Below are 26,101 nucleotides of genomic sequence, written 5' to 3'. Positions count from 1 at the left end.
GCTTCATTACAGGCCCCCAGACAACAGACCCCAGCGAATACGGTAGTTAAAGGCAGGCCAGAAAAAAAGCATAAACAAAGCCGGGCTAAGACCTGACCTAAGGCAATATAAGCAGTTCTCTCCGCCCCCCTGAAAATGGCCAACCATTACAATGAGTCACAGAGCACGCGACGTTGGTCAAAACAGCTGAGAAGTCCCCCACCAGAGAGTTGCCCAGGTAAGAGAGAAACCCATAGCAAGCAGTGCAGTCGCTGGGGCAAGCAGTTCCTCCAGAGACCAAATAAACAAACGCGCAGCCGCAAAACCACATTCAGTTTCAATTGGAACGCTGCGCGTGCGCCGTTGATCAAATTTTGCGCGCTCCGCTGTTTTTAAACGTTTTTCGGTTCGTTTGTTACAAATCATAAAAATCAGTTTCGTTTTTCATTTCCGAAACAAAAAACACTGAAAAACCCAAAGACAAATCGTGTAAATTATGAACTGTCAATATTAGTTGCCATTATAAGCCCGTTGGGTGTTTTGAGAAATATTTCGGCTTGTGAAAGTTGGGCATAAACAGCAAATTATAATTCTTATGAGGAAAAATTTGCATACGGTGTAAAAAGACACACCAAATAAATTGTGAAACTTATGGAAAGATGTGTAGAACAAGATGAAATAAATATTGTGACCCAATACAAAGCAAATCAATGACCCTTTAACATGTATCTAGATTAAGGCCCCAAGATCGAGTGAAAGAGATCTTAAGAATTTATTGTAAAAAAGATCGTTAGATCTTTAAATTGTTTAAAAAATATTGAACCCAAAACAAAGAGACATCTTTGGCAAAGAAATCTATGTTAATAGAGGTTTAGTGGTAGCAGCCAAAACGAACAAAAAAAATTTCACCTGAAGAAAACCTTTCTTTTTGTAGAGTTTTCAGAATAAATTCGGAGACTGGTTTACCAAACTGTTCGAACTAAAGATTTCCTAAAACAAAAAGCATTATTTTCTTTGTTAACTCGGCTTGAACCGCACTAATTTATTCAGTCATGAGATAAAGAGGCATCGCCCCATCATAGAACGTAAAATTCCGAGCATTTTCTATGCAAATTTATTTTCGTTGATGACAAATTCCAATCAACTAATGACTTTTTATTTGGCATACGATAAATACTTTCAGTTCTTTACCAAAAATGTTTAACTAAGCTGCATTCGAACAGGATTTGAGACAGTAATAAATAAAAGTGATAATAAACAAACGAAATGCGGATCCCCAAGGGAAGATTGACCGGCTGGCTGCTGCCAATATTGGCATTTGGTAAGTGCAGATCTTTAAATTACCCGGTCTTACCACAAAGCCAACTTAGTTAGAACCAAAAGAAACGGAAAACCAGTTTTTGACGATTGGGTGACTGAACGGGAGCAAGGTCGTTTATGTCGCACTACTGAAAAATGTCGTTTTCGATTCGCGCACCGAAATATTAGAGATTATGCAATGTGGAGTGAATCCCCAACTCCCCCACAAGTCTGCACAACTGAGGACATGCTGGGTTGAGATATGGCATCATATCGAAATGCCAACAATTGCGCTACAGGGCTCTGACCATCAATTGCCGGCCAGGGAAAAGTTTAAATACCTGAAGCGGACCAAATCCCAAATACGTGCGCAAAGTTGCGTTTATGTATATTTGTGTACCGGAGCGAAAGTACGCAGCGGATCCATCGCGGATTCATAATGCGTCCTCCTGCTACAAGTCTGCGGATAATTCGCACTATGGGACACAAGTCCCAACTTCAATTGACATTTATTTTAAGATTTTAAGGGGAATATTGAATGCCTCCACATATGAACTGTTTAAAATCTCAATCTATTTTAATTTAAAGATCTCGTAAATATATCCCCTTTATTGTTTCCACCGTGCCATTGATAGAGTGGAGCCCGGTAAGCCGTGTATTGATGGGGCGACATAAAAATTATTATCGCCATCAACATCAGCATTGACGGGATTCGGTGACGGTGCATTACACTGCCAAGTGGATAACTAAACTGGACCCTGGTCCTGGGAACGGGAACGGGAGGGGGATAGATGAATATTTCAGAGCCCCAACCAAGCTGGAGCCATCGGGCAAAGTTGAGGTAAACGTGCTCCACTTGGAGTGCGCGGCATTTGGTGTGGAAAATGCAATTTCCCAGCTTTGGCTGCAGGAATGTGTACATTTGTCTGCCAGTGACTTCGTGGGAGATTGGGCAGATGCTACGGAATGTTGGGATCCATGTAAAAACAATATTTCGAGTGGCCATAGTTCATCCCCACCGACACGAGATGAAATACCAAAAATTGTATTGCATTCATTCACCAAAGTAAACAAAATAAAAAGGGAAGAAAACAAAAACTTCCCGAGACAATTATGATAATAACTTCCTAAAGCGAGCAACTTGGCTTGCCTAATGTCCATCGTCCGAAAAACCAATTACAGTCATCCCAAGTCATTAGTTTACACCCAAAAATAACATCACTTTGATGAAGTTCAACCTGTGCTGACTAATTGCCGCCAACGTTTTGTATTTTACATAATTTGCAACAAGTTTTGTCAACTTTCTGCGGTAAATTCAAGCGGTGCCGGGGCCTAATAGTGGTCCCCAGCAGCAGACCCACAATTTGAAGGTCCATAAATTTGCTTTGGGCCAGAGACACCGGCCAGCTGCGGATATGCTCCATACACAAAACATTTCATTTGTGTATGTACGGCGGCAAACAAGATTTTTCACTTGCATTTCGATGAAGTGAAAATAAAGAGAGGGCGTGGGGCGTGGAGCGTTGGGGGTGAAAAGAAAAAGTAAAATGTTTGCCGAAAAAATAAAAAAAGGAAAACCGAATGTAATCACATGTTGGCGGACACAACAGTTCCGCCACGGCCGCGTCCACTGTCTGTGTCAATGACTTTGAAATGATTTCAACGCGAATTTCTCGTTTCGCTTCTCAATCCGCCGTTTACATTTCACTGATCCACAACCACGGGTCAGTAGTCAGTAGCCAGTAGTCTGCGGAGATCAGTGTACGTGGACTTTATTAGCAATTGGATAATTGACATAATCAGATGTTCAAATGGATAGAAAGCAGACGGTGCTCGGCTATAAGCGGTAAGCATTGATCTGCCCGAAAGAGTCGTACGTCTGAGCCACTTTCGAGACCTGAACCCGCTACCATGAGACGGGAAGTCCCGTCTTTGGGTAAAACCACAGCAGAAACAGTCGAGTTCAATTGTTATACTATTTACATTCTAAGACAAAACTTTTGTGGAGAAAAACCAATTAAAAAAGGTTATAAATTGAACAACACCTCATAATTAAATTGTTTATATTACTCCTTACCCTCTGTATAGTACTATTTGTTTTAGACATCGCCTATTATACTACAAATACACAATGTGATCTGTGAAATCACATTTTGAAATTAATTTTTTCTGTAAATTTCCAAGAAATAAAAGGTATATTTTATTTAGCAAGTCCGGGCTTTATTTATCTAACATCTTAATTGTGGGCTATAAAAAATATGTATATCTGATCTACTCAACTCAAAACAAAGAGCTGGTTTTAACCCGTAATTCATTTTGTTTGACACTATCAATATTAATCAAACTTTTTCATATATACAGTCCAGTCATTAACCCCTTGATGGTTTTTAAATCATTTGGGGTTTTTAGTATAAAGCTTTCAGTAGAATTAAAAGATCAAGACGTTAATAAAGACGCTGATACAACTTGTAGCTTGTCATACGATTATGAGCATCAATGATGATTTCATAAAAATTGAAAGGTATTTAATAAATATTGTTTAAAGAGAAAAATAATTTCAAAAACATGAAAGGTTAAACATGGTGTGAATTGTATAAAGGTGAACCGCAGTGGGATAGGGCTTTGCAGTTTCAATTCACCTGTCAGCGAACGAGATGCACGGAATTAGTAAACTGACTTTGACCTTGGCCTTGGGCACCTTGCTATTTTACCTGGGATTCACAACAGCCCAGGAGGGTGCCCTTTTCCGGTGCAATGTTCAGTACAAGTGCTCGTCGGAAAAAGAGCTGGTCTGGGCCATGGCCGACGAGCGGTGCTTTGTCTTTCACAACAGGTGTCTGCTGCAGGTGGAGCAGTGCTCCCGCAACAGCAGCGGCAGGACAGAGCTCATCGAAACTGACAGGGAGACCTGCAAGCCAAGCTGCACAAAAGTTTGCCTTGACACCTACGATCCAGTTTGTGCCCAAATCTTCCAGGAAGACTACATCACCTTCAGCAATGAGTGTGAAATGCGTAACTACATCTGCTTCAATGAGCGACGTAAGTTAATTGAGTAGTTTACACTTTTCACAAAGTAATTATATAAATTTTGTTCAGCTTACTCCTACTATGCGATGGGAGAATGTGTTGAGCAACCAGTTGGCTAAAAAGTGAAGATCTTTAAACAATACTAAGAATTCCAATATGTTTTTAGAATTCCAATAAATAAATTTATTTGGTTTGTTAATTTATTTTTTTAGGAGAGTTACATTCCTTTAATATACCATTTTCCAGTATGTGTTGTTTACATAAAGATTCAACATCTGAAACCACTACTAGTTATGTTCATGGCCCGGTGTTACACGACTCACAACTGGATTTGGTTTTATTCCGGACATGACACGTACTATTCGGTCCCTAAATGCATTTTAACCCAATTATTTTAAAGCGCCTTGACCAAAAACAGGATTTGCAACACCGCAGTAAGAAAATAAAAGCAAAGCTTGCCACATCATGCGTTTTGCAATAATGTCTTGGAGCTGGCCACTCCAACAACAAGTTGCACAACTTTTACGCAGCCACTTTTGCCGGCAATTCAAGTTCAATGTTGTTTGGCTTTTCCAGCTTAAACCAAGCCGGCACTTGCTTCCTGATTGGCGGCGATTGATCGGATTTAATTAAAGAAAATTTTGCATTTTCGATATGCAAAACTCATTAAAGAGACCACAAAGAAGAAACTGCACTGCTGCACAGCCCCAATGTCCTGGGGGCAGTTTCGCAATTACGCGATGTCCGAGCGAGGTTGTTGCAAAATTTGCTTCACAGTTTCGGAGACCGTATCGACCGATCCAGGTTTGAGTTCCAGCCCACGTATTTGGTTTTGCTTTCATTTGAATTACCTAGGTTTACCTTACTGTAGTATGGAGTACAATGGGAGTCTAGATAGGTTATGTAAATGAAATGAAAAAAAAGTAATTGGGAGTACAAACCATTTAATATTACATTTAGGCCCAAGAGATACTATTTTATTGGAAGAGTATGAAGAGGTATTTTAGTAGAGAAGACTCTTCTGTAAGGGTATTAAAAATTCCTGGTCTTAATCCCTATTGTTTCGCCTTCATTTTCATTTGCATTAACATTTCTTGGGGAGCTTTTCACTCTCTTTGTCTTTCGTCCACTTTTCACCCAATGATTTGATTGTTTTATGGCCGTTGGCGCATTTACACAATCGCAGGCCGAATAGTTATCAACTTGTCTGAGGAGCGAGCTGCAGTCAAGTGCCTGGGTCCAGGCGGAAGACATGCTACCCTAACTCGACCAAAGATTTCCGATCGAATGCAAATTTCCTGCAGTTGAAACTGGCTCAACGCCTTGTCCCACGCCTTCGGTAATAACATAATTGATTTATAGCCCACTCCCCGCCAAATATTTGGACGATGGTCCCGTTTTAAGTTTTGTCATTTCGCGGGGGTCGCAACCATAAAAAAAACATTCTCTTTGCCAAAACCGGTGCAAGAATTGATTTTTAATTCGCTTTGATAAGTTTGGGTCATTAAGTTTTGATTGTCTCATCGCGACTAATGACAGAAACTTGAAAGTCTAACATTGGATAGCCGAAGTTCATTTGTTGGGGTCTTAATTAGCAAACAAAGAAGTTCACGTGTAATAATCAAGCAAAAGGAAAATTTGTGTAATGTAGTTTCATAAGAAAAGTCTGCATAAATCACAAAAAAAAGGAATTAGGCGCTTGGCTGATTTTTGGTTTAAGACTCAAGATTTCTTTATGTATAGAGTACTTGTCATACACATCATAAAGTTAAAAGGAATACCTAGTACTGGTTATCTCTTATAAATTAATAAGGAAGCTTCAAAATACTTCTACCGTTCCCCAATGAATAGTCTCTATTGATAAAATTTTATTATGCAAAGATATCAATTCCAAAAGTGCGATATCTGCTTATTGAAATCCCCACTTATGTGCACCACAACCAAAAAATTGAATAAGAGGAGCCCGCAGCGAATCCAAGCCAAGCCAAGCCAAGAGAAGTCCTAAATTACCTCACACGACCATAAAAAGTGGGCTAAAAGCAAAAGCCACAAAATCAAAAGAGGCGAAAACAAAAATGGCTTGAGCAGATGCCATGCAGTAAAGCCAGCATGAAGTAGAAAGAAAAACCATTGCCTAGGTGTAAACTGTGTGAATATTTTTCGGTTATTACACGCATTTTGTTATTATTATATATCCCCCCCCCCCCCCCCCGAAGCCTTTTCGGCCAAATAAAGTCTTAAATGAAAAATGTCAACACATGAGGCGGCGATGTTTTCCAAGATTATTAAAAAAGAGCAACTAGAGCAGTGGCATAAAAGGGTGAGGTTGGAGCAGACGATGTGTAATGCCAACAAAATGCCGCATTTGGTAAGAGACATACCATTGTTGCTATTGCTACTGCTACTGCCATTGTTATTGCTATAGTTATTGTTTTGGTTATCGTTGAAACTGTAACTGAGCCTGGCAATTGCTGATATACTTAGTGCAATGATGACGGGCTCGTGCGTAACTTTAAAACAACCCAACTGGCACTCAGAGAAAAATATTTATTAAATATGTGAGAATCTTAAAGAAATTTATAGCTTTTAACTAAAATAAATTATGAATTTCTGGTTACCCAACTTTTCTTTATAATTATGCTTTTCAGTTCACCCCAAATCATTGTGACATAATTTTTGCTTTGTAGTTGTCGCTGATGAAGTCTCGGCTTGGGCCAGTAAAATTATGTCTTTTGGGCCAAGAAGTGTTGGCTTTAATTAGTGATCCAATTACCAAGCCTGTGATATATGAGCCCCGGCTGGAGTGAAAGTTTAGTGCACCGCATATTTGTGGGCCAAGTGGCGCGTGTTAAATTAAAAGCCACAAAAGACTCAAAAATCCAAGCACCTGCATAGGTGGAATAGCTTGGATTAAAGCCAAACGCAAAGTCGGGGGGTTGACAACGAATATGGCCAACAGCAAACTGAACCCGTCTCGATAGCCAAGTGCACTTGTTGCAATTGATTGCACAAAGTAACCAACCACCACATAACTGAGATATTTTACTTTATTGCAAATAAATTATAAACAATGAGCGGCGGCACATCATCATTGGGGATGCGACTCGGGGATGGAACAGGTTAATTGGCCAACTTGTGGAAAGTTGGTATTTCATTGATGTAATGATGGTGATCACAGCAGGCTCAATCAAATGTGGAATTTTCTTTTATTGGCAAGGCTTGGTGGTTGTAAGTGGTATCTTTTTCCATCAAAATAAACTTTAATGAATTATTTCAAAAGCCAAAAACGAATCTGTTAAGAAAGTGATTCACTTATTCACTAATTCCCACCTAAGCTCCAATAAAAACTGACTCAGCCCATGCAGGAAAATCAAATCAAGGTGACGAAACAATTTCAATTGGGTTTTCCTGGCGTTGCATTGCAAATTGTGTGCAAATCGTACACGCTATATAGTAATATCGTGCCAGTTATTACCCAAATCGGGTCTTGGTCCAGATTGACTGACCACTATCTCGTTTTCGATGTCACCCTGTCGGGAAATGAATGAGAATGCTGAGAAGAACAAATGAGATACGGATCTGGTGATTAGCCAAATGGGTTTCCACTAACTTGGCCATCTGTGGCTGTAATTAATCTTCGATTGTCACTTGTTTGCTGATAGTGCTCATTTGTCAACCGCGAATCGTGCTCGAAAAGTGGATCATCAAGGTTAGTTTGCGGCTAGCGGGTGATAATTAATGGTAGCTTTTACTCAAATGTTTGTACAGCGCTCTCAGCTGGCTCTTCATTAACCCAATTAGGGCGAAATCAAAACCCATCCGACCCCTTTCTTGACCTTAACTTAATTAAGATCGCCCATCGCCTTTTATCTTGTACTTCCCTGGAGGAAGCGTAACTCTATTATTAAAACAAGTTGAATTGGAATGGCACGGCTGTAGTGCACGGTATGGCAAAGTTGCAATCATTTACATTAATTATCTACAATTAAAACTGGCCGGTGGCCAACGCATATTTATCGACATGATTTAGCCAGCTAATTGATGAAGTTGAAGGTCACCGCTCGGATAGGCTAATTATTATGTACGAATTACTAGATTAGGAAACCGTTTTTATTTCACTTTTTTTTTGCATTTTCTGGGTGGCTCAAGTTCTAAAGCAGCCGAAAAAAAGCTTTGGGTGTTTGGCAACACACCAACATGCAAACACGATTGTTAACACCTAAAAAGCAGCCAGCCAAGCTTCCAAATTAAGCCAATTAATTTGGCTGGCCGAGACAACAATCGTTTGGCATGAGCCATAGCTTAGAAAACTCAGCCGAAACGATCTCGAATAAACAATTAACTCGATTGGCCAAGCCGTGGCTTCTGATATTTACTAAGGTGCCCGTAAATTTGGCAACTCGGGGAACGCAAAAACGAACCTAAAATGGCTCGTTTTAAAATGTTGTATAAACTGCAACAGAATTCAACCGCAATTAATTAAAGTGCTTCGCCAAAAACTGTCAACGTTTTTGACTTTGAGCTCAGGAAATCACTATTTATGGGCCTTGTCGGTGTGAGTCAGCTGGAATTCCAGGCTTCTCCATTGTCTGCGAGAGATTACCAACTTTTCGCAGGCCAACAAGAGCGAAAAGTGCACAGGGTCAGTATCTTTTTTGTTCGGTCATTCCATGATGGTCACAGATACTTTTTTCCTTCCCTTGCCAGCGCCCCTGACCGTTTTGGGTCAAAGAGCACTTGAGGTTCTATAATTTGCTCGCTCATTGAGCAAAAATATCTTTGGATCTGATTATGATGGGAATCCCCGAGTAAAGATTCAGCTAATAGCTTACTGACTGAATATTAAATGGCTTAATGGCAGGTCTAGTGGTTTTTTAAATAAAATTATTAAGCTATGTCCGGTTACTGAGGGATGTATATATAATATTGTTTTGATCTGCTGTTGAGTAGCTTAAATATGAATAATTTATTAACAAAATATCAAATTGGTGTTCAGAATAAAATTACTGACAAACACCCCACTAATTAAGTTAGGAAAGTTTCCTAAACGTAGGAGTTCTTAGTAAACAACATTTTTCAAAGGTCACTCACTGAAATACTGAACAATCACATGATTGATTCGATGTACTTGTCAAAGGTTGGTTCCTTTTCCTCTGAATTAAGATCAACCATTAATGTTTGACTTGGCTGGAAGCACGCTTAACGCCCGAACAAATTCGTGATCCAGATTATGACATTTTCAATGCCTGCTCCACTGCAACCATATTAGTTATAAATTTCATTGGTCAGCCCAACCCAGCAGGGCTTAAAACGTGACTTCGACGGTCTAATTAACAAGATTTATTTTTTATGTGGCTTTGTTATTGTTTGCTTTGTTTTCTTCGACCATAGCCATAGCCAATGGAAACTAATTCTAGTTGTTAGCGATTAATTCTGTTTGTGGGCTGGGATTAATTGCCATTTAGTAGCGGTGATCATTGTGGCGCTGGCGGCCTCGTCATGTACTCGAAACCTCAGCACCCAATTTCCGCCTTCTATAACATAATTCAGCAGTGTTCTTGCCGAACACAAAGCAACCACAAATCATCTACCCATTCTTTGTAGCTAAACTAATATTTTATTCTCAGAAGTCGGGGGAATCGCTGGCGGATCTGCGAGTACTGAACCACATTTAGCAGCCAGCCATCAGCAGCTGGGCGACCTTGCCAGGCCGATCGATCTATACCATTACTATCTGAATCGATTGCCCGATTTCTGTAGCGCCGCAAATCGATCGAAGCCGTAGCCATAAAAAGCAGAAACTAAATTAAAGTTGTGCAGTCTCAGTTGTTTAATTTATGCAATGTTACTGTTTTCATTTGTGGCTTTTATTACATTTCGGTTTGCTGCCTTTGTGTTGGTTGTAAGTGAATTATATTTAAATTTGTTCGGCTCGGCTTGGTCTGGCTTGGCTGGGCTTCCAGTGATAACAATCGGCTTCGAGCCATTTGCTGTGGCTTTTACTTTGTTGCATGCGCAAATAAATTACATTTAATTTGCGTAATCATTTTTCAATGGCAAGCATTGGATAAAATATTTTTGATCTCGGCATTGTTCAGCAGATACTTCTGCATTACATAATTATCAAACAGAGGCCAGAACCTCCATGGAAGCCTTCAAAAATAATTTCGAATCCATGGCGATTGTCGCGAACGGGTCAAGCAAACAGCCTTTCGAATCGTGCTCCATACGCCCCGTGGGCCACTGTGGGATTTGTGGGGTTTGAATTAGATAGAGAGGGTCAAGCTGTTGGGTCACCAAGAAAACGGAGGCAATGTGACTATCTGGAGAACGTGTGAGAGACAAATTTATTGACTTCCATTTGGGGAAGCCTTGGGCCACAAATAAAGACAAATAAATCAAAAGAGTTCAATTAAAGTTAGGATAGTTTTTATACACAATAATTATAAGCCTGGGTTTCAAATAAATCAACTTGTTCTAATAAATTCTAAAATCCAAGCACGAGCTGGAAATCATAAAACCCAAAAGCTTTTAAAAATCCAATTAGCACCATCATAAACACCATCACCAACTAAAATCTTTATCCAAAGAATTCCTATTTAAATTTAATCTGAAAACATTACCAACAAATTCCCTCACAATTTATTACTCATTTCAACCATTTTGTGAGCTCAATTTTTATAATCATTCGATTAACATAAACTATAAAATTAACCTAAACGCCCCACACATAAAATGTAAAAAGAAACAAATTACATATCCAACTCCTATTCGAGGAAATATATTCGCGCAATAGGAAGTATTCGTTGCCAACCTGGCCGTGAAATGTAAATCTTATAATGAGATGCAACTGACCGATGGAAGGCGGAATGAGTTGCACTTTTTTTCTCCTTTTAAGGGGAGGGTAAGGTCAAATCATGCGAAAAAAACCATGTTTTTGTGATTTTTTTCCTGACGACACAGTTAAAATTTATTTATTCAACCAACGGTATATTAAAGTATGACATTAGAAGAATGTTTAATAAAATTTTTACAAAAAAATATTTAAAAATATGGCAATGGTAGCAGTTGTCCGGACGTGTCGCCAAAAAAGTTGAATTGCGGTGCCCCTCATAACTCGGTGCTGGATCGTTTGTAATCAAAAAATGAAAATTCATTCGTTAGATAATAGTTCGCCCCAGGTAACGCTGTGAAGGTTTTTTGAAAATTGCAATTTTTTAATTTTTTCGAAGACTTTGAAGTGAAAAACTCAATTTTTTGGGAAAAAATCGGTTAATTTGTCATTGCAAAATCAAAACTATGAAAAAAAAAAAAAAAAACTCGACAGCGTTACCTCGTAAAATATGTACAGAAATAGTGTTTAAAATTTCAAAAGGATCGGTGCAGTAGTTTTGAAGTTATGAGGGGCACCGACTTTGAAAACGTGAGTTGTGGGAATAACGCTTTAAAGTTTTAAACAAAACAAAATCCAGTGTAAAACGTTTGCAAGCAACTTCGTCAATAACTAATAACTTCGTCAATTTTGCTTTAATTGACTTGAAATTTTGACACAATATTCTTCAGATATTATGCATTCAATTTAAAAAATAAAAAAAAATGGAAAAAAAAAAAAATTTAATACCTTACCCTCCCCTTAACTAAATGTAAGCAGCGAGTGTAACAATCATTTCCATTTCCATACAATTAACGGTCGGCCAATGATAACAATTACTGCACCAAACATTTCCATGGATCGCTGGACGACTAAAAAGTTGCAGTGGAGCTACAATGGAGGACTTAAAAGGGGAATTCCGTCTAGGATTTGAAGTTGAACATTTTTCCATGATTTCTGGCAAGAGTTTTCTTTATGAATTTTCAAAAAATGCCATTTACCTTTCAGTTTCACTCCGCCTCCTATTAGGGTTTATACTTTCCAAAACTAGCTTAGGTAAATAGCATAATATATTTGTATTCCTAGACGGACAGAGTATTATAATTTATTTCCTTTTTCTTTGAGTTATAAAGCACGAAAAAGTAAGGTTTGCGTTTTGGAGATAAATCTCAAAGTCTAGCAATCGGTTGACAACGAGGCCAATGCGATTTTGACTTTGATGAACGCAGTCAGATTTGATGCAAAACTGGGGAGACCCAATCTGGAGACGGGCAGTATTTTTCCTATTGCAATGTTTGTTTAATGGGCGGTTAATTTTTGTTTTGGTTTTTTATTTGTAAGCTGTCCGCAAAACGTCAACACACAGTTCAAATGCTTATAATGGGTGCCAGTGCCAGATTGCGACATTTGCAAACGAACCGCGATAGCCGGCCGATTGGAGGAATGGAAGGAAAACCCATTCACTTTTCTGTTTCTGTCCGGATTGCTGGCGCAATGGTTGTCGCCGACGAGCGGAAAACGTGGAAAATACAAAATACCCCACCACCACAACAAAAAAGTTTAAATTTTTGTATTATTTTATACAAATTTTATAATGGCTGTGGCGATGTGATCAAGTTGCAGCTCCGCCTCAAGCGGATATTTATTCTGGGTGATAGTTCGATCGGCGAGTTACTCATGATCTACAGCATGGACTGTTCAAGTTCTCAACGATTTGTCGGAATGCAACTTAAAGGTCGGCACCGAAACAATAGCTTAGTCCATTTAGGGTTTGGGTGTGAATTGCTGCAAATTGCAGGTTTCATACGTGGAGGAGTGACGTGACTAAGCGATCTTAATATGAAGCTATTGGAGTAATAACCAATCTTACGAGGGTTTAATAGGATGTTGGTAGCTATTTACATATACAATGTATCCCATTGATATTTTATGATGGAAACTACATTTTAGTAACTTGGTTGTTCTTATATATTTATCTTATAGCTTGTATTATTTTTACGATTTCCCCTGCTAAGTGGAACATGTGATTGTAATGAAGATATTAAAACTTTACGATCTTGTTGAACAGTTATGCCTCAAGATATAAACAATAGGCGACCAAATCTAGGTTTATATCTCAAATCCAAACTGGGTAAGCCCGATGGAAAGGTTTTACTGCCCGCCAATTGAGGGAGATCGCTCTTAGTTTGAGGTTCCAATAACCCAGGCACATAAAAACAGAAGTACGTAGTAATTTAGTTCGCACTTTAGTTGGCTAATGTTGGGACCACCCGAAGTTGTGCGATTGGTTTATTGCATTTTACGACCTCTATAATTTGTCTTCTGGCCAAAAACGTAAGTGAAGGCAAATCTGAGGCCAAAATTCGGCTCGGATCGGACAGCCAGCAATTTTGTTTCGACTTCTTAGCCACGGCTCCGGGTCGTGTAATGGCTGTTTTACAGATGTGGAGTTTATGGCTTACATGGGCGACTTTACAATTTGGACCATAAATGGCCAAAGGCGAGAGCTTTTCGATTTTTTGGCCATTATAATTTGGACTCGGCTCGTGGCCTGAGTGGCACAATAATCGGATTCGGAATCAGGGATGGGGGGGGACTAACTAACCAAATCAGTTAGCGTCGTGCAACCTCAGGCACTCTGCTAATGATGAGATGAGATGGCCGCCGCCACAAGCATTTCAAAACAACAATACGCCGAAAAATTAGAAATGGGTGGCAAATGGCAAATGGGTATTGGGAACTGGGAGATGGCAGCCCGATGACAAAATTAAAATTCATTCACGCTCAAGTAAATATTTACGCAATAAATTTGCATTTAATTGCATTTGAGCGAAGCATCCTGGTATGTGCCCACAAAACACTGTCCAAAATCAAATCAAATTAGAAAACAATCCACATCCACCAATGCTGTCCTGTCCTGGCACTCCACTTCAAAAATCCAACTCTATCCCATCCCCCCCCTTGTGTCGAGTGACCAAAACAATTTGCTATTGTGTCGTAGTAGCGAAATCTAATCAAATTATGCGCCAGAAATGTCAAAAAAGCGTGAAATGTTTGGCTTCGGGGCGGGTTTAGGCGAATTAACCCCCAGATTTGCTCATTGAACAGGTGAGTACTCCATGTCTGGTTCACCTGTGTCCCCTGCACATACATACACATACATCCACGTGTGTGTTATATAACCCATCTTCTCCATTTGCTCTCCCACTAGAAATCGCATCAAAATTGCACAAAATAAGAAGCGCTCAACAAATCATTTGCAAATTTTATGCAAAATACATGCAAAAGTGCTTGGCAAATATGGCCTGATCAGTATCCGTATCGGTATCGGTATCCGAATCTGTATATGTACCTCTATCTGTATCTGTATCTGTGTGAATTTTTGGAACGCTTCGGCGATTGCAACTCCTGAATTTGGCAAAGGATGGGCGCAACACGATGCAAAACAGCGAATGTGACTGCGGCTAAAATGTTTTTATGCGGTTCGCTTAATGTGTTTTGGCCATAAACCAACTGACAACTGGTCCACGTCCACGGTAGCTGTGAAACACGCAAATGACAACGATAACAGCTCACACCCCTCGCCACGCCATCTAATGGCGAAATTTAGACACTCCTGGCCATTCTCATTCTATCAGAAACCATTCTCAAACTTTCGGGGCTCTCCGTTTATTTGTTTTTGCGGCCGCCTAATTGCATTTTCAACATTCTGTGTTCTGTGCCGCACTCCCCTGTTTATATTGTAATTGAAATCTCAACTGTGGCCAACTGGGGTGTGGCGCCGGCCATGACAAGTTTATTTAGGAGAGGCTTCCTCCCTTCCATTCCTACGGACTAACACGTCGCGTGATTTTTTGCTGTCCGAGCAAATAGTTAATGCTGTTAAAGAAACAAGCAATTATTATAGTGGGCCTGAGAAACTTTTGCATTGAGTAATGTGCGAAAAATATATAAAAAGTTCAGTTGCAGGCCGCCGGCAATCATAAAAAGCTGTAAGACAAGTCCCATTTACTCAGTTTTTGTCATTGCTGTGAGTTGGTAACTACATTTTAATCACTTTATTGCACGCAAGTCCACACCAAGGAAGTATGGCTAATAAAATCAAGAATGTTCTTCAAGCCCGGGTTGAAAGAGTCAATTATACTTCAATTATTATTTAATATTCTTTATAGATTTGATTTCTGGTTTTTATATAGAACTTTTATTAATTGATTTTACTTAAAACTGACTCAATGGAGTGGTTTTCCAGTCTTTATAATTTGTTAAATTGACAGTAAATTCAAAATAAAATACATTGACCAGAAAACACCCAGTTTCCAAAAGGACTTATGACAAAGCCGGAAGTTGAAGGAAGGCAGATCTAATAAGCTTCAGAGTGGTACAATGACACCGACTGCAGCATAAATCTGACACGTTGCCCCAAAATTAATTCCATACGAGCCACTTGGGAGCGACTCGACTGCCGTCTCTCGACTGGAAATTGGCCACAGCCAGAGCCGTAGCCAGATGGCAGATGAGCCATCGCAAAACATTTTAGTGCCCCGCAGGCGAGACGCACACAGACAACTTATATTAATTAATGCCAAATGGCATTACGCATACGCACAGGTGTACACGAGCGACTGCGACTGCGACTGCCAGCCTGAAAGCGATGAAAAAGAGTCGTAAAATAAAAAGACTTTGCTCGATGAAGAAAACCACAAACTGTGCCACTACTCTCTGTCTAAGGATAGCTAAAATAAAGACAACATTTTTGGCCTGCCTCCCCCCACTGCTGTGGGTGGAATGGAACCACTCGGCATTTGCTGCTGTCACACATGCAAGCCTGCGACATGCAACAAGACCTTCCTTGCATCCAAGTTGCCACTTAAGCCTGGCCCGCTCCCCCAATGCAAATTATCTGCCCCACAGCTCTGATTTGGCCCGGACTGTCTGTCGGACATCTATTGTCGTGGCCCGACTTCCAATGTCTGGAGATTACTGGTCGGCATGGCAACTGGGCAACGGGCTACCTGAAACTTGCAACACATGCCATCGCTCAGGACACGCTCAAGCGAGGCCAGGCCAAGCCAAGCCATGACAAGCCAATCCAATCCGAAGAGGCCAGGAATGGTAAAGCAGCCGAATCACCATTTACTTATGTACCACAAGAGTGGTGGCATTGCGCACGGCTTAGACCCGACTAACCCAAAATTAATTCCCCCAAATTATAAACCATATTGATGAGAGCAGTTCAGACTCAGACTCTGATTAGGTTCGACGAGTATTGCAATGATCCTTTCAAAAATCATGCCTTTGATGCAATTAATCTTCAAAATGTTGGATGGATTATTTTTGACCATTTTTGGAAAGTTAGATCTCCAGGTTTATGGCCTGTTTTCAGAATTAAAATCAAGCCTAATTATAATTAAGCTGTTTCTGGTAAATATTCCATGCGAGTGGGCTTCAGACCAGGTTTTTAGGCAGTTGGCTAATTAAAATAGAAAAGGCTTTTTAGATTATACAACTTGGTAGACCAAAAATGTGAGTTCTTGATTTCAAACAAGTTTCGAGTAAGTTTATGCCACAACCTTATTTAAGCAGAAATCTTTCCCAAAATATCTTTTAAACACAAACTCCCCTGAATGAATATTTCCCTCTGCCACATGTTACGGCTCACTAAACCTGGCCAACGATGCACACGACAAACAACTGGCCCACTAGTGAAGAAAGATGCAACAAAAAATTTGTTTAAAAAATTTACCTAATGCTATTTTATAATAGTTTTTCTTTTACGGTTATGGCGGCGTGCAGTTTGGGTTTGTGGTCAGGCTTCGTTGAGTCTGACGTGTTGGTTGGTGTTCCCCTCGGCTTATAATTGTGAGGTTTTGTGATCGATTGCACAATTTTAAAGGCAATGGTAAGAAGGGAAAACACACACCCCATAAGAGTCTCATAAGAACCAAAAACAATACCCCTTTTTCGGTTAATAAAATTTGTAATCCAAAATTGTTATCCCTTTTACTGACTTCAGGCATTTTTTATACACACTAATCCCAATATTGTATTGGGAGACAATTTAATTCGATGGCAGTGGCAGTTCTCCATCTGATTATTATCTGGAAGGTATGAACCTTCAATTTACACCAAAACTGTGAAATCAACGCATGTGGCTAGTCATCTCTTCCAACGAGGCTTGACCACCTCACAATACTATCCCGGCCAAGCATGCTACTTCTTTTTTTCTTTTTAGGGGGTAGCGGGCTTGGGTTCTTCGCCTGCAGCGGTTTGCAGCCAGATGCAGTTGAGAATCTCTCGAAGATTCCAGCGAGCATGAGCCTCCGGCTCGAGAAGAACCGAGACAGTCGCCTTGGCCTGGGCCGAGATCACACCCTGCAGCTTCCTGCGAAAAGCGAACTTCCTGTTCCGCTGGTCCTCTAGCAACTTGGTCAGATTGCTGTCGTCGAAGGGCATCTTGGCATTCATCATAATGAAGAGGATGACGCCAAGCGACCAAGCGTCAGCCAGCTTCGGGTCATAGGGTTTTCCGCAAACAACCTCTGGTGCAGCATAGGCCGCGGATCCACAGTAGGTCTCAGACTTCGCATCCCGACCCTTATCATCGCGGCAGTAGCGAGCGAATCCAAAGTCGGCCACCTTGATGTTGAGCCGCTTGGAGAGCAGGATATTCTCGCACTTCAGGTCCCGATGGGCAATGTCGTGGGTGTGCAGATACTTGAGGGCCTTGGCCATCTGCAGAAACCAGATCTTGGACTGTTTCTCGTCGATGGGGCCTGTTTTCTTGATGTGCGACAGCAGATCCCCGTTCTCCGCGTAGCGCATGAATATGAAGATCTTGGGACCCCGCTGGAGAATGCTGTGGATCTGTATAATGTTGGGATGATCGATCTTGGTGAGGATCTCCAGCTCGCGCGGGAAAAACTTGTTGACAAAATCGGTTGGCGCCTTCGCCTTGTCTATGATCTTGCAAGCCAAATGGACTCCGTGCCCGGCATCATCAGCGTATCCGGCTGTGATTACAGTGGCGTATGATCCCTCACCGATTTTGTGGCCCACATTATAGCCCCGCTGAGCCAGTGCGTCCACATCAGAGCTGCGCGTGGTCAAGTGCCGGTTCCCAGAGCTGGCGTTGAATTTGGACATTCTTATTTCTAAATTTGTGGTTCTTCTATTGCCAAGACCTGGCGGAAAGGGACTGTCCTCTTCCTAATGGGTTCTTCAACTAAAATATGCCAGCGTTTAATTTTTAGATGATCAGTATTTGTTGAGGTGTAGTGAATGAGTTTGATAATTACCGAATCGTTGGTTGATTTCACAAAACTAGAATTTGTGGAAATAAATCAGGATATAGAAATTTTGACAAACTACAAACGTAATGGAGAGGGAAAGACAAATACAAAAGTGTATAAAAACCTCCACTAGACTGTGTGATACTGAATTTTGCCTGAACGGTCAGAGACTACTGGGGTAATGTTGAATATGAAAAGAAAATCCATGCTTTTGTGTCATATTTCAGGGATCAGTATTTAATTAGTATCTCTTTCTTTGAAGCTAAGACTTTCACTTGATTTAATACTCTATCAAGTGATTCTTTAAAACTAAGTATATATTCTTCTTTCAGCCTATCAGAGAAGCCAATCCTTAGCCAGAAACTGCGCCCATATAGCTTCAGCTGTTAGCTGATGTATAGCCATTATTTCCGTTGATAAATAAATAGTAATTCTAGAACATAAGTGTCCGGTTTAGACAAACAAATATAAACTCAAGTGAGCAGGCTACACCTGAAGATCTAACCAAACATATAAGGTTTCCAATTAAATGAGCATTTTTGTTTACAGCTTCCACCCTGCCAGCTCTGTGCCAAGCCACTGGCTCTACCCAAATGCCGAGAAGTGGTCGTGGTAGCCACAGTAGCAACAGTAGCATTGGTGATTCCGAGCTCAGTGCCTCAGAGCGGAGTCGACGTCTCATACCCTACATGGCTTTTTATTTGCCCGCCCCAGAGTTGCCCATTAATCAGCAGTATGTTGCCAAGCACTCATCGTCCGCCGGCGGATCCCAGCTGCAGGCACCGTCGCCAGGACCTGGAAGAATCCCAGTGCCTGTGGCCTACATGCCGCAGCACCAGCAGAAGCATCATGCCCACTCGCACCACCATGGACCGCCACATCCGCCACCACCAGGGCCGCACTATCAATCGGGAGCAGGCGATGTCTACCATACCCTCGCCATTGGGGGCCACCAGCATCCGCATCCCCATCCGCCGGCTGGTCGAGCCAAGGAGCAGCAGCCCCTCACTGATTCGGGAGCCACTTTTATTGCCTACAAGCCGTTGAATCCATCTCACAAGGTAAGTGTCTTTTGACAGGTTTAACAATTTACCCTTAAAGATGGTTATATTTCCAAATATTCCAATATATTCAATGTTATTGGTCCGATTCGAAAGGGTACTCCAACAGTAGGAGTACCTCCTAAGAGGTTTTACAATTTACCCTTAAAGATGGTTGTATTTCCAAATATTCCAATATATTCAATGTTATTGGTCCGATTCGAAAGGGTACTCCAACAGTACATGATACTTTCCAGTTCTCGTTGATTACATTTGATTTCATGGGACATAAATAAGCAGAAATAATCAAGACAATCATAAATTTACACGCACAGCACAAGACGGTGCAGCATTTTCCACCGCTCCCGCCTTCGCCGCCGCCGCCGTCGAAGGAGCAGGTTCAGCAACCACAGCACCACCTCCACCAGCAACACCAGCAACACCAACAACACCAGCACCACCAACAACTACAGCAACCAGTGCAATTCGAGATGCTATCACCGGGCCTGGTGGCATCATCCCAGTTGCAACGCCAGCGCGGCAAACAATCAAAAATCAATTTAACGCCGTTTACAGCGCAGAACACATTGCCGGGACAGTTTATACCCATTATTTATACGCCAGTGAGCAGCAGCAGCATCAGCAGCGGCAAGCCGGGCTCCTCCAGTGCCAATTACAATAACATCAATAACAACCCGAAGCAGCCGGCAGCAGTGGGGGCTGAAATTGTGTTCCAAGCGGCGCCACATAAAAATCCCCATCAAACACCAATCGCCACGGATTATGCGGCAGCTGAAGTCTCCGCGGAACAGACTGCCTCATCGGGAGCCACCTCCTCCGAAGAGGAGGAGTCGGAGAAGGAACCCAAGGTGCAGCAAGAGGATCACGCATCTCAGGAGGAACTGGGTGCGGTGGTGGAGGAGCAGCAGCAGCAGCAGCCACAGCCTCAGCCGACACCAAGGTAAGATTAGTTGGCGCATGCAACGCGTCCAACATTTTGTGTGAAAGCTCAAAGTAAGTCAAGCGCCGATCTCATGAAACAATTCACATCATAAGCTTTGATTTGGTAAGGCAATTCTCACAGCCACACCCCCAAAAACGCCCACAGATACTCAGATGTTGCATGTAGAATACAAATTAAAAATAATGTTGCCACCGCTGCTGCCATCACAGATTCATGTCAATAGATGCTTGCAATAAACTTCTCTCCATCGCCGTCGAGACAACAAGCTCTCATGACATAACAACTCACTATTTAATTCATTTCATGTGCCAGCTAGTCATTCTTAATTAAAATAAGTTTTTTTAGAGCGTTTCAGAGAGCTTAAAATATGCCAAAATTTAAGAAGCAAGGTGCAGACACTTGAATGAAACAAATTAGTTTAGATCCCAAATTATAAATTAGGTTATTAAAGTGTAGGTTTTGTAAAATGCATTAAAGCTATGAAACCCAAACTGAACTAAAGACCGGATGCATGAAATGCCCTTGGGCAGAAAAATCAATTGCAAGAAATGCATCGGACCCAGACCCCGACCCAATCAACCACAAGAGTCTCCGACTCCGTCCGACCATCTCCTTCGGTGCATCTTGAACCGAATGACGTAAGATCCATGACAACAGCGACTGCAACTCCGATTGCTGTTCGATGTTCAGCATGAGGCACTGCCAGTGGCCAAAATGGGCCGAGTTTCTCATGCACCACTCGTCATTCCGTGTTCTTGTAGTAATTGTCAAATTGCAAATTCATGTCATAAATAGCCGGCGGGCTGAGGTCAAAAATCTGTTATGCAATCGCCGCCAGAGAAGGGAATCATACACGCCGAACAGGCAACATTTTTACGACCTTCCTGCGGCAGGGAGTCTTTAAATTAAATAATTAAGGCATTTAATTGGTTCATTTTGGGGTATCAGTTGAAGTTAAACCTTTACACAATTGCTTATAATCCAATCCATACGCTCATTGCATGACAGCATTGGCTACGTCTCCGTTTCGGTACCCGATTCCGAGCCGAGCCCAGTCACCGCCACCACATCCTCCAAAACTGCATTGATATTACATCAAAAATCGCCGCCGTTCGGGCATGTAAGTAAATACGAGAGCTACTTCAACATGGCCCCACCCTCGACCAGCGGTCACCATCATCCTCATCCGCAGCAGCCACAACAGCATCCGCAACACCTGACGCCCCAGGAGAAGTACGTGCTTTACTTACAACAGCGCATGAAACACCAAAAACATCAGCAACTGCTGCACCAGCAGCAGCAACAACACAATTACGACTTCCCTCATCCGGTGGTGCCAGCACAAAGCAATACTCTGCCCTCTGGCAGCCACCATCCTCCATCCACTCATCTGCATCCCCAACAGCCTTCGGTTCACCGGCTCCACCATCCCCAGACCACCCATCATCACTCTCACAAGTATGACACCCTGTATGTAAGGCCGGATGCGACGGCCGGTCAGCAGGTTCTCCACATTCCTCTGCGGGCCCTCATGGCCCATGTCCAAGAGCAATCGCTCTCCCAGTCCCAGTCCGAGTCGCAGGCGCAACCGCCGCGTCAAGAATTTATCAAGGACGAGCCACTCGGGTAAGTTACTCAAGGAGCTAAGGATAAACTTCATCAGAGACATATAAAAAGACCTATTCCTTCGGGTTTCTAATATATTACTCTTAGTTCCCCAGCACCGCCACACCAGTACATCGATTACTTGATAGACGGTCCCAGGCAGTCTCTGGAGGAGGACCAACAGCATGAGCGTCCTTCGGCGCCACAGCCCCCGCAGCATGCCTACATCTTGGTGACCACTACGGCACCGCACATCGAACACCAACCTGCACCTCAGTTGCACCATGATATTTCCACTCCGCGTCCCCCTGTCCTGTACAAGCAGCAACCCACTTTGCGACTGCAGCCAGTACACAACTACAAGGCCACCAGAAGACCCATTTATGTGACCACACCCTCGCCAGCAGGGGCGCCCACTCCGAGCCACACGGTTGAAATTACGCCCAAGTATGTTTACGTATCCGGAAAGCCACCAGGTGGATCACCAAACGAGCACGTCATTAGGGAGCCCTCGACGCACACTCCCATTAAACTGAAACCAGTCTACAAATACGCCCACGAACGGCCTCCATTGACCCCAGCCTATGTTCCAGAGGACGAAGATCAACTGCCCGACATTCGCACTTCGTCGCTGGCTGAGATCCTGCACAAGCTTCAGGCCAGCAACCATCTGCCACAGACCCTGACACCCGACAACATTGACAACTCCATTAAGACACTGATACGCATTCTACAGAACCTCAAGCAGACCCAGACCATAGTTCCCAATCCACCGCAGCACCACGACGATCACGAGCACAGTCCGAAGGACTATGATTACAACACGGGGAGTGGCGAGGATCATGCCACAACGTCCACAGGCTCAGAAGAGATCACCGAAGCGGTTGTTAAACTAAAAGGACCAAGTGGGTAGAACTACATTAAACAAGAACCATTATTTATGATGATACTTTGGTAGATAAGCATCCTGGACCGAGCACAGGAAGGCCTGGCATCGATTACCCCAACTACGCGGAGATCCCAAAGACGAGTTTCGAGTGCACCCAGCAGCGCTACAAGGGATTCTTCGGCGACCCAGAGACCAATTGCCAGGTGTGGCACTACTGCGATCTCAACGGAGGAAAAGCCTCTTTCCTTTGTCCCAACGGAACCATTTTTAGTCAGGTATCGATATCGTGGTTCTCCCTTCATAGGATAATATTAATATATAAACTTATTAACAGATTGCTCTGACCTGCGACTGGTGGTTCAATGTCAAGTGTTCAACTACTTCTCAGCTATATGTTTTGAACGAAAGACTCTATAAATACATTCTGCCCTTCAATCCCAAGTTCCCAGAGGACTACAATGGACCCATTGTGGATAAGTAAGCATGTTTTCCGAAAATAATAATCCCCAGAAGTATACAATATATACTTTCCACAGATACCTTGCAATGAAGTTTCAAGAAATGGAGGAAAAGATGCGCCAGGAGAAGCAACGTAAGGCATCCCAGCAGGCGGAGAAACCAGCTGAGGCTTCCTCCACTCCCGCGCTTCCGAAGAATCACAAGCCCGAACCGAAACATGGCAGTGGCATAAATGCCCAAGTCTACGAACAGAGTTCTGAAAAGAATCTTCTAATCGATGATGAGATAGACGATATTTCGGAACGGGGAACCTTTGATACGTACGACCAGTCAGCACCTACCACCATCATGGCGCCCACGAGCACTCAGGACACCAAGTCCTATGTGCTCAAGCCGATCGTGGTGTCATCCACACCCCAGCCACTGCCAGAAGTGGACTTTGGAATAGAACCCACGGCACCGGAGAGCAGCGAAGAGGAGGACAAGCTCCAGAATTTGCGGGAGACCAAGGCGGCAGATAAAAAGGATCGGGAAACGACAAGGGTAAGCGTGGAGAAGCTGGAGGTCATTGAGATTAAGACCGATGGAAATACAGGACAACTGATGCCCATCAAGGACAGCAGCAAATAAGCGGCCAGTGGATAACATTTAAACGAAAAGCTTGCCATATTTGTAATGTGAAAACTGCCTGTGCGTTGGTTGTACATCCCTAAATTATTTTTAGCGAGCAAGTACTGTAAATAGCTAGCTGTAACTGCAACATTAAACATACCTATAGCAATAGTTAAATAAAATGTGACTAGTAAGTAAATAAACTCTTCGACATACCTTCTGGCAATTTTTAATGTAATTATGGGCCGTGTCCAGGGCACTCAGGGCAACCGGAATTTCACTAGCGTAGCGCAGATTCTAGAAATTAGAAATTAATTAGAGGAGAAACCTATACTCTTGTAAGAGAAGTACTAGTTAATCATACCAGATCCGTCAAAGTCTTTATATTATGATCTTTGTGCTGTTGTATGGGACACTCCTGGCAGAGGTTCGTCCTGCAGCTTAGGCACCGAATTTTCCTTAGCAGGTTGTGGTGCTTGCACTTTACATCGCCAGGCACAGGGAAGAACTCATCCCCGATGCGCATTCCGCTGGGACGAAAGCCCGGAGTCTCGTTTCTGAACTTCTGGAAGACGTGAGACTTGAGCACACGGCTGTGCTTGTGCACCATATCGAAGCAGCGGTTGCAGTAGAAAGCGTCGCATTTGCGGCACTCCCCCGGTGCTGTCTTAAGGCCGCATTCGCTGCAGTTCCTGATCTGAACGACTTCGCTGGGTCCGGCACTGGCGTTCAACGAATTGTTGGCCGTATCCGTGGACGTATGCATTCCGCTTATGGAACTACGCTTCCAAAAGTATGAGGAGCTGAAAATCTCACCCAGGACATGGTAGTTCAAAACGTAGAAGTCGCGCACGCTCACACCGCTCTTGGTGGCCGGATTTTTGGCCTTCAGCATCGGAGGAGCCGGTTCGTGGCATACGGCACACTTCAGATCTTGGCGGTTGTGCCAAATGCACTTCTCGCACAGGTTGTGCCCGCATGGCAACAGAAAGGGACGGTGACTCTCTATTGAATTAAATGGGTTTATTAAAAAGAATCATCATAAAAACATAAAATAATTGTGTACATATGTATATACATACATACATAGATATAGACATACATATGTACATACATATGTTTAGAAGAAAAAAATCAAAGAGGAATAAGGAATGAAACTTGAGCGGGACATAACGGGACAGAGATGCAGTGTTGGCTTTTAATATTTAATGCTAGAGCCGATTTTTATGATAAATATATTATTTTTACAGTTAAAAGCTTTTTAAATAAGTATTATTTTTTACAAATTACATTCATTTTGGGGCAAATAATGCTTTTAGTCTGGCAACGCCATGACATTCTAGAACAAGTGCGTTTGCATCAAAAATTAAATTTATGTTTAAAAGCCTACACTACTTAAATTTTTGCTTATAATTATTAGGTCTAAAACCTTATAATAGTAAATTTTTTATTAATATGTATATGTAATATGTGTAGCTTTTTTCAACTCCTGGTTCTCATATCCATCATTACTTCTCTTACGCTCACACATGCATTCAATAAAGTTCGGGAACCTGCGCGTCCCAAGAAGTCGCGCCAATGTTTACGAATTAAATATGCAATGGAAGCGTCATTATCTTTGTATTGAATACTCACCGGACTGATTCTTAAAGCACGAATAGGTGTAAGTATTGGAGCATTTTGGGCAAAGCAAAAGCGTCTTCATATTGGACGCCACAAATTTGCGACCGAAATGCTTTCCCTTGCTGTCGTCCTCCATGATTTAGATTGCAAACTAAGCTGGTTTATGCAAGTAATAACGATTTTAAGCTATAAAACTTGTTTAAACTCAATAGAATTAAGAAAAAGAATATTAACGAAGAAAACCACACACGCACTGCGCCAAGGATTTTCAGAAAAGAAGTGTTGCCACGAAGCGTCGCCAAAAATATTTGGTATTTCTCAAAACCAATGTTACCACAAAAAAAAAAGTAAAAATAAAATACCGTATATTTTAGTAAAAATTAATTAAATTAAGAAACTTAAATAATCTGGAATAAAGAATAAGAATTTATGGCTAAAATCAGA

At 42.0% G+C, this 26,101-nt stretch overlaps 4 protein-coding genes across 7 annotated transcripts in view; 2 read left to right on the top strand and 2 right to left on the bottom strand.

Annotated features, from left to right (window-relative positions):
• Positions 1 to 25,918, bottom strand: part of qin — a 52,415-nt gene extending 26,497 nt beyond the window's left edge. For both annotated transcript variants that reach the window (XM_070281769.1, XM_070281770.1), the window contains exons 1-3: positions 25,670 to 25,918; positions 24,399 to 25,039; positions 24,251 to 24,331 (exon numbers count right to left, since the gene is read on the bottom strand). In XM_070281769.1, coding sequence (XP_070137870.1) covers positions 24,251 to 24,331; positions 24,399 to 25,039; positions 25,670 to 25,793 — 846 coding nt within the window. In that variant the 5' untranslated portion in view covers positions 25,794 to 25,918. The remainder of the gene's footprint in view (positions 1 to 24,250; positions 24,332 to 24,398; positions 25,040 to 25,669) is intronic.
• On the top strand, positions 338 to 24,252 carry LOC108128776 (atrophin-1). 3 transcript variants are annotated; one of them, XM_017246576.3, is made up of 9 exons: positions 338 to 385; positions 1,163 to 1,300; positions 19,015 to 19,526; positions 19,841 to 20,466; positions 21,478 to 22,095; positions 22,183 to 22,979; positions 23,033 to 23,238; positions 23,298 to 23,440; positions 23,500 to 24,252. In XM_017246576.3, exons 2-9 carry the CDS (start codon positions 1,246 to 1,248, stop codon positions 24,050 to 24,052), a joined length of 3,510 nt encoding a protein of 1,169 aa, XP_017102065.2. In that variant the 5' UTR covers positions 338 to 385; positions 1,163 to 1,245; the 3' UTR covers positions 24,053 to 24,252. The 3 variants fall into 3 exon arrangements, with proteins under 3 accessions (XP_017102065.2, XP_070137874.1, XP_070137873.1); XM_070281772.1 differs by lacking the exons at positions 338 to 385; positions 1,163 to 1,300 and adding an exon at positions 18,816 to 18,942; XM_070281773.1 differs by lacking the exons at positions 338 to 385; positions 21,478 to 22,095 and having other exon boundaries at positions 1,101 to 1,300.
• LOC108128779 (uncharacterized) lies at positions 3,913 to 4,521 on the top strand. The gene is made up of 2 exons (XM_017246580.3): positions 3,913 to 4,317; positions 4,375 to 4,521. The coding sequence occupies exons 1-2, from the start codon at positions 3,933 to 3,935 to the stop codon at positions 4,422 to 4,424; spliced, it is 435 nt and encodes a 144-aa protein (XP_017102069.2). The 5' UTR covers positions 3,913 to 3,932; the 3' UTR covers positions 4,425 to 4,521.
• Positions 17,134 to 18,631, bottom strand: Tssk (Testis-specific serine/threonine kinase). Its single transcript, XM_017246578.3, has 2 exons — positions 18,472 to 18,631; positions 17,134 to 18,398 (listed from the first exon to the last, which is right to left on the bottom strand). The coding sequence occupies exon 2, from the start codon at positions 18,317 to 18,319 to the stop codon at positions 17,405 to 17,407; it is 915 nt and encodes a 304-aa protein (XP_017102067.1). The 5' UTR covers positions 18,320 to 18,398; positions 18,472 to 18,631; the 3' UTR covers positions 17,134 to 17,404.
• Positions 25,919 to 26,101: the final 183 nt, after the last annotated feature.

The sequence above is a fragment of the Drosophila bipectinata genome, chromosome 3R, assembly GCF_030179905.1.
Source record: "Drosophila bipectinata strain 14024-0381.07 chromosome 3R, DbipHiC1v2, whole genome shotgun sequence".
NCBI classification, from domain to species: Eukaryota; Metazoa; Arthropoda; class Insecta; order Diptera; family Drosophilidae; genus Drosophila; species Drosophila bipectinata.
This window is presented reverse-complemented; position numbering and strand designations above follow the sequence as displayed.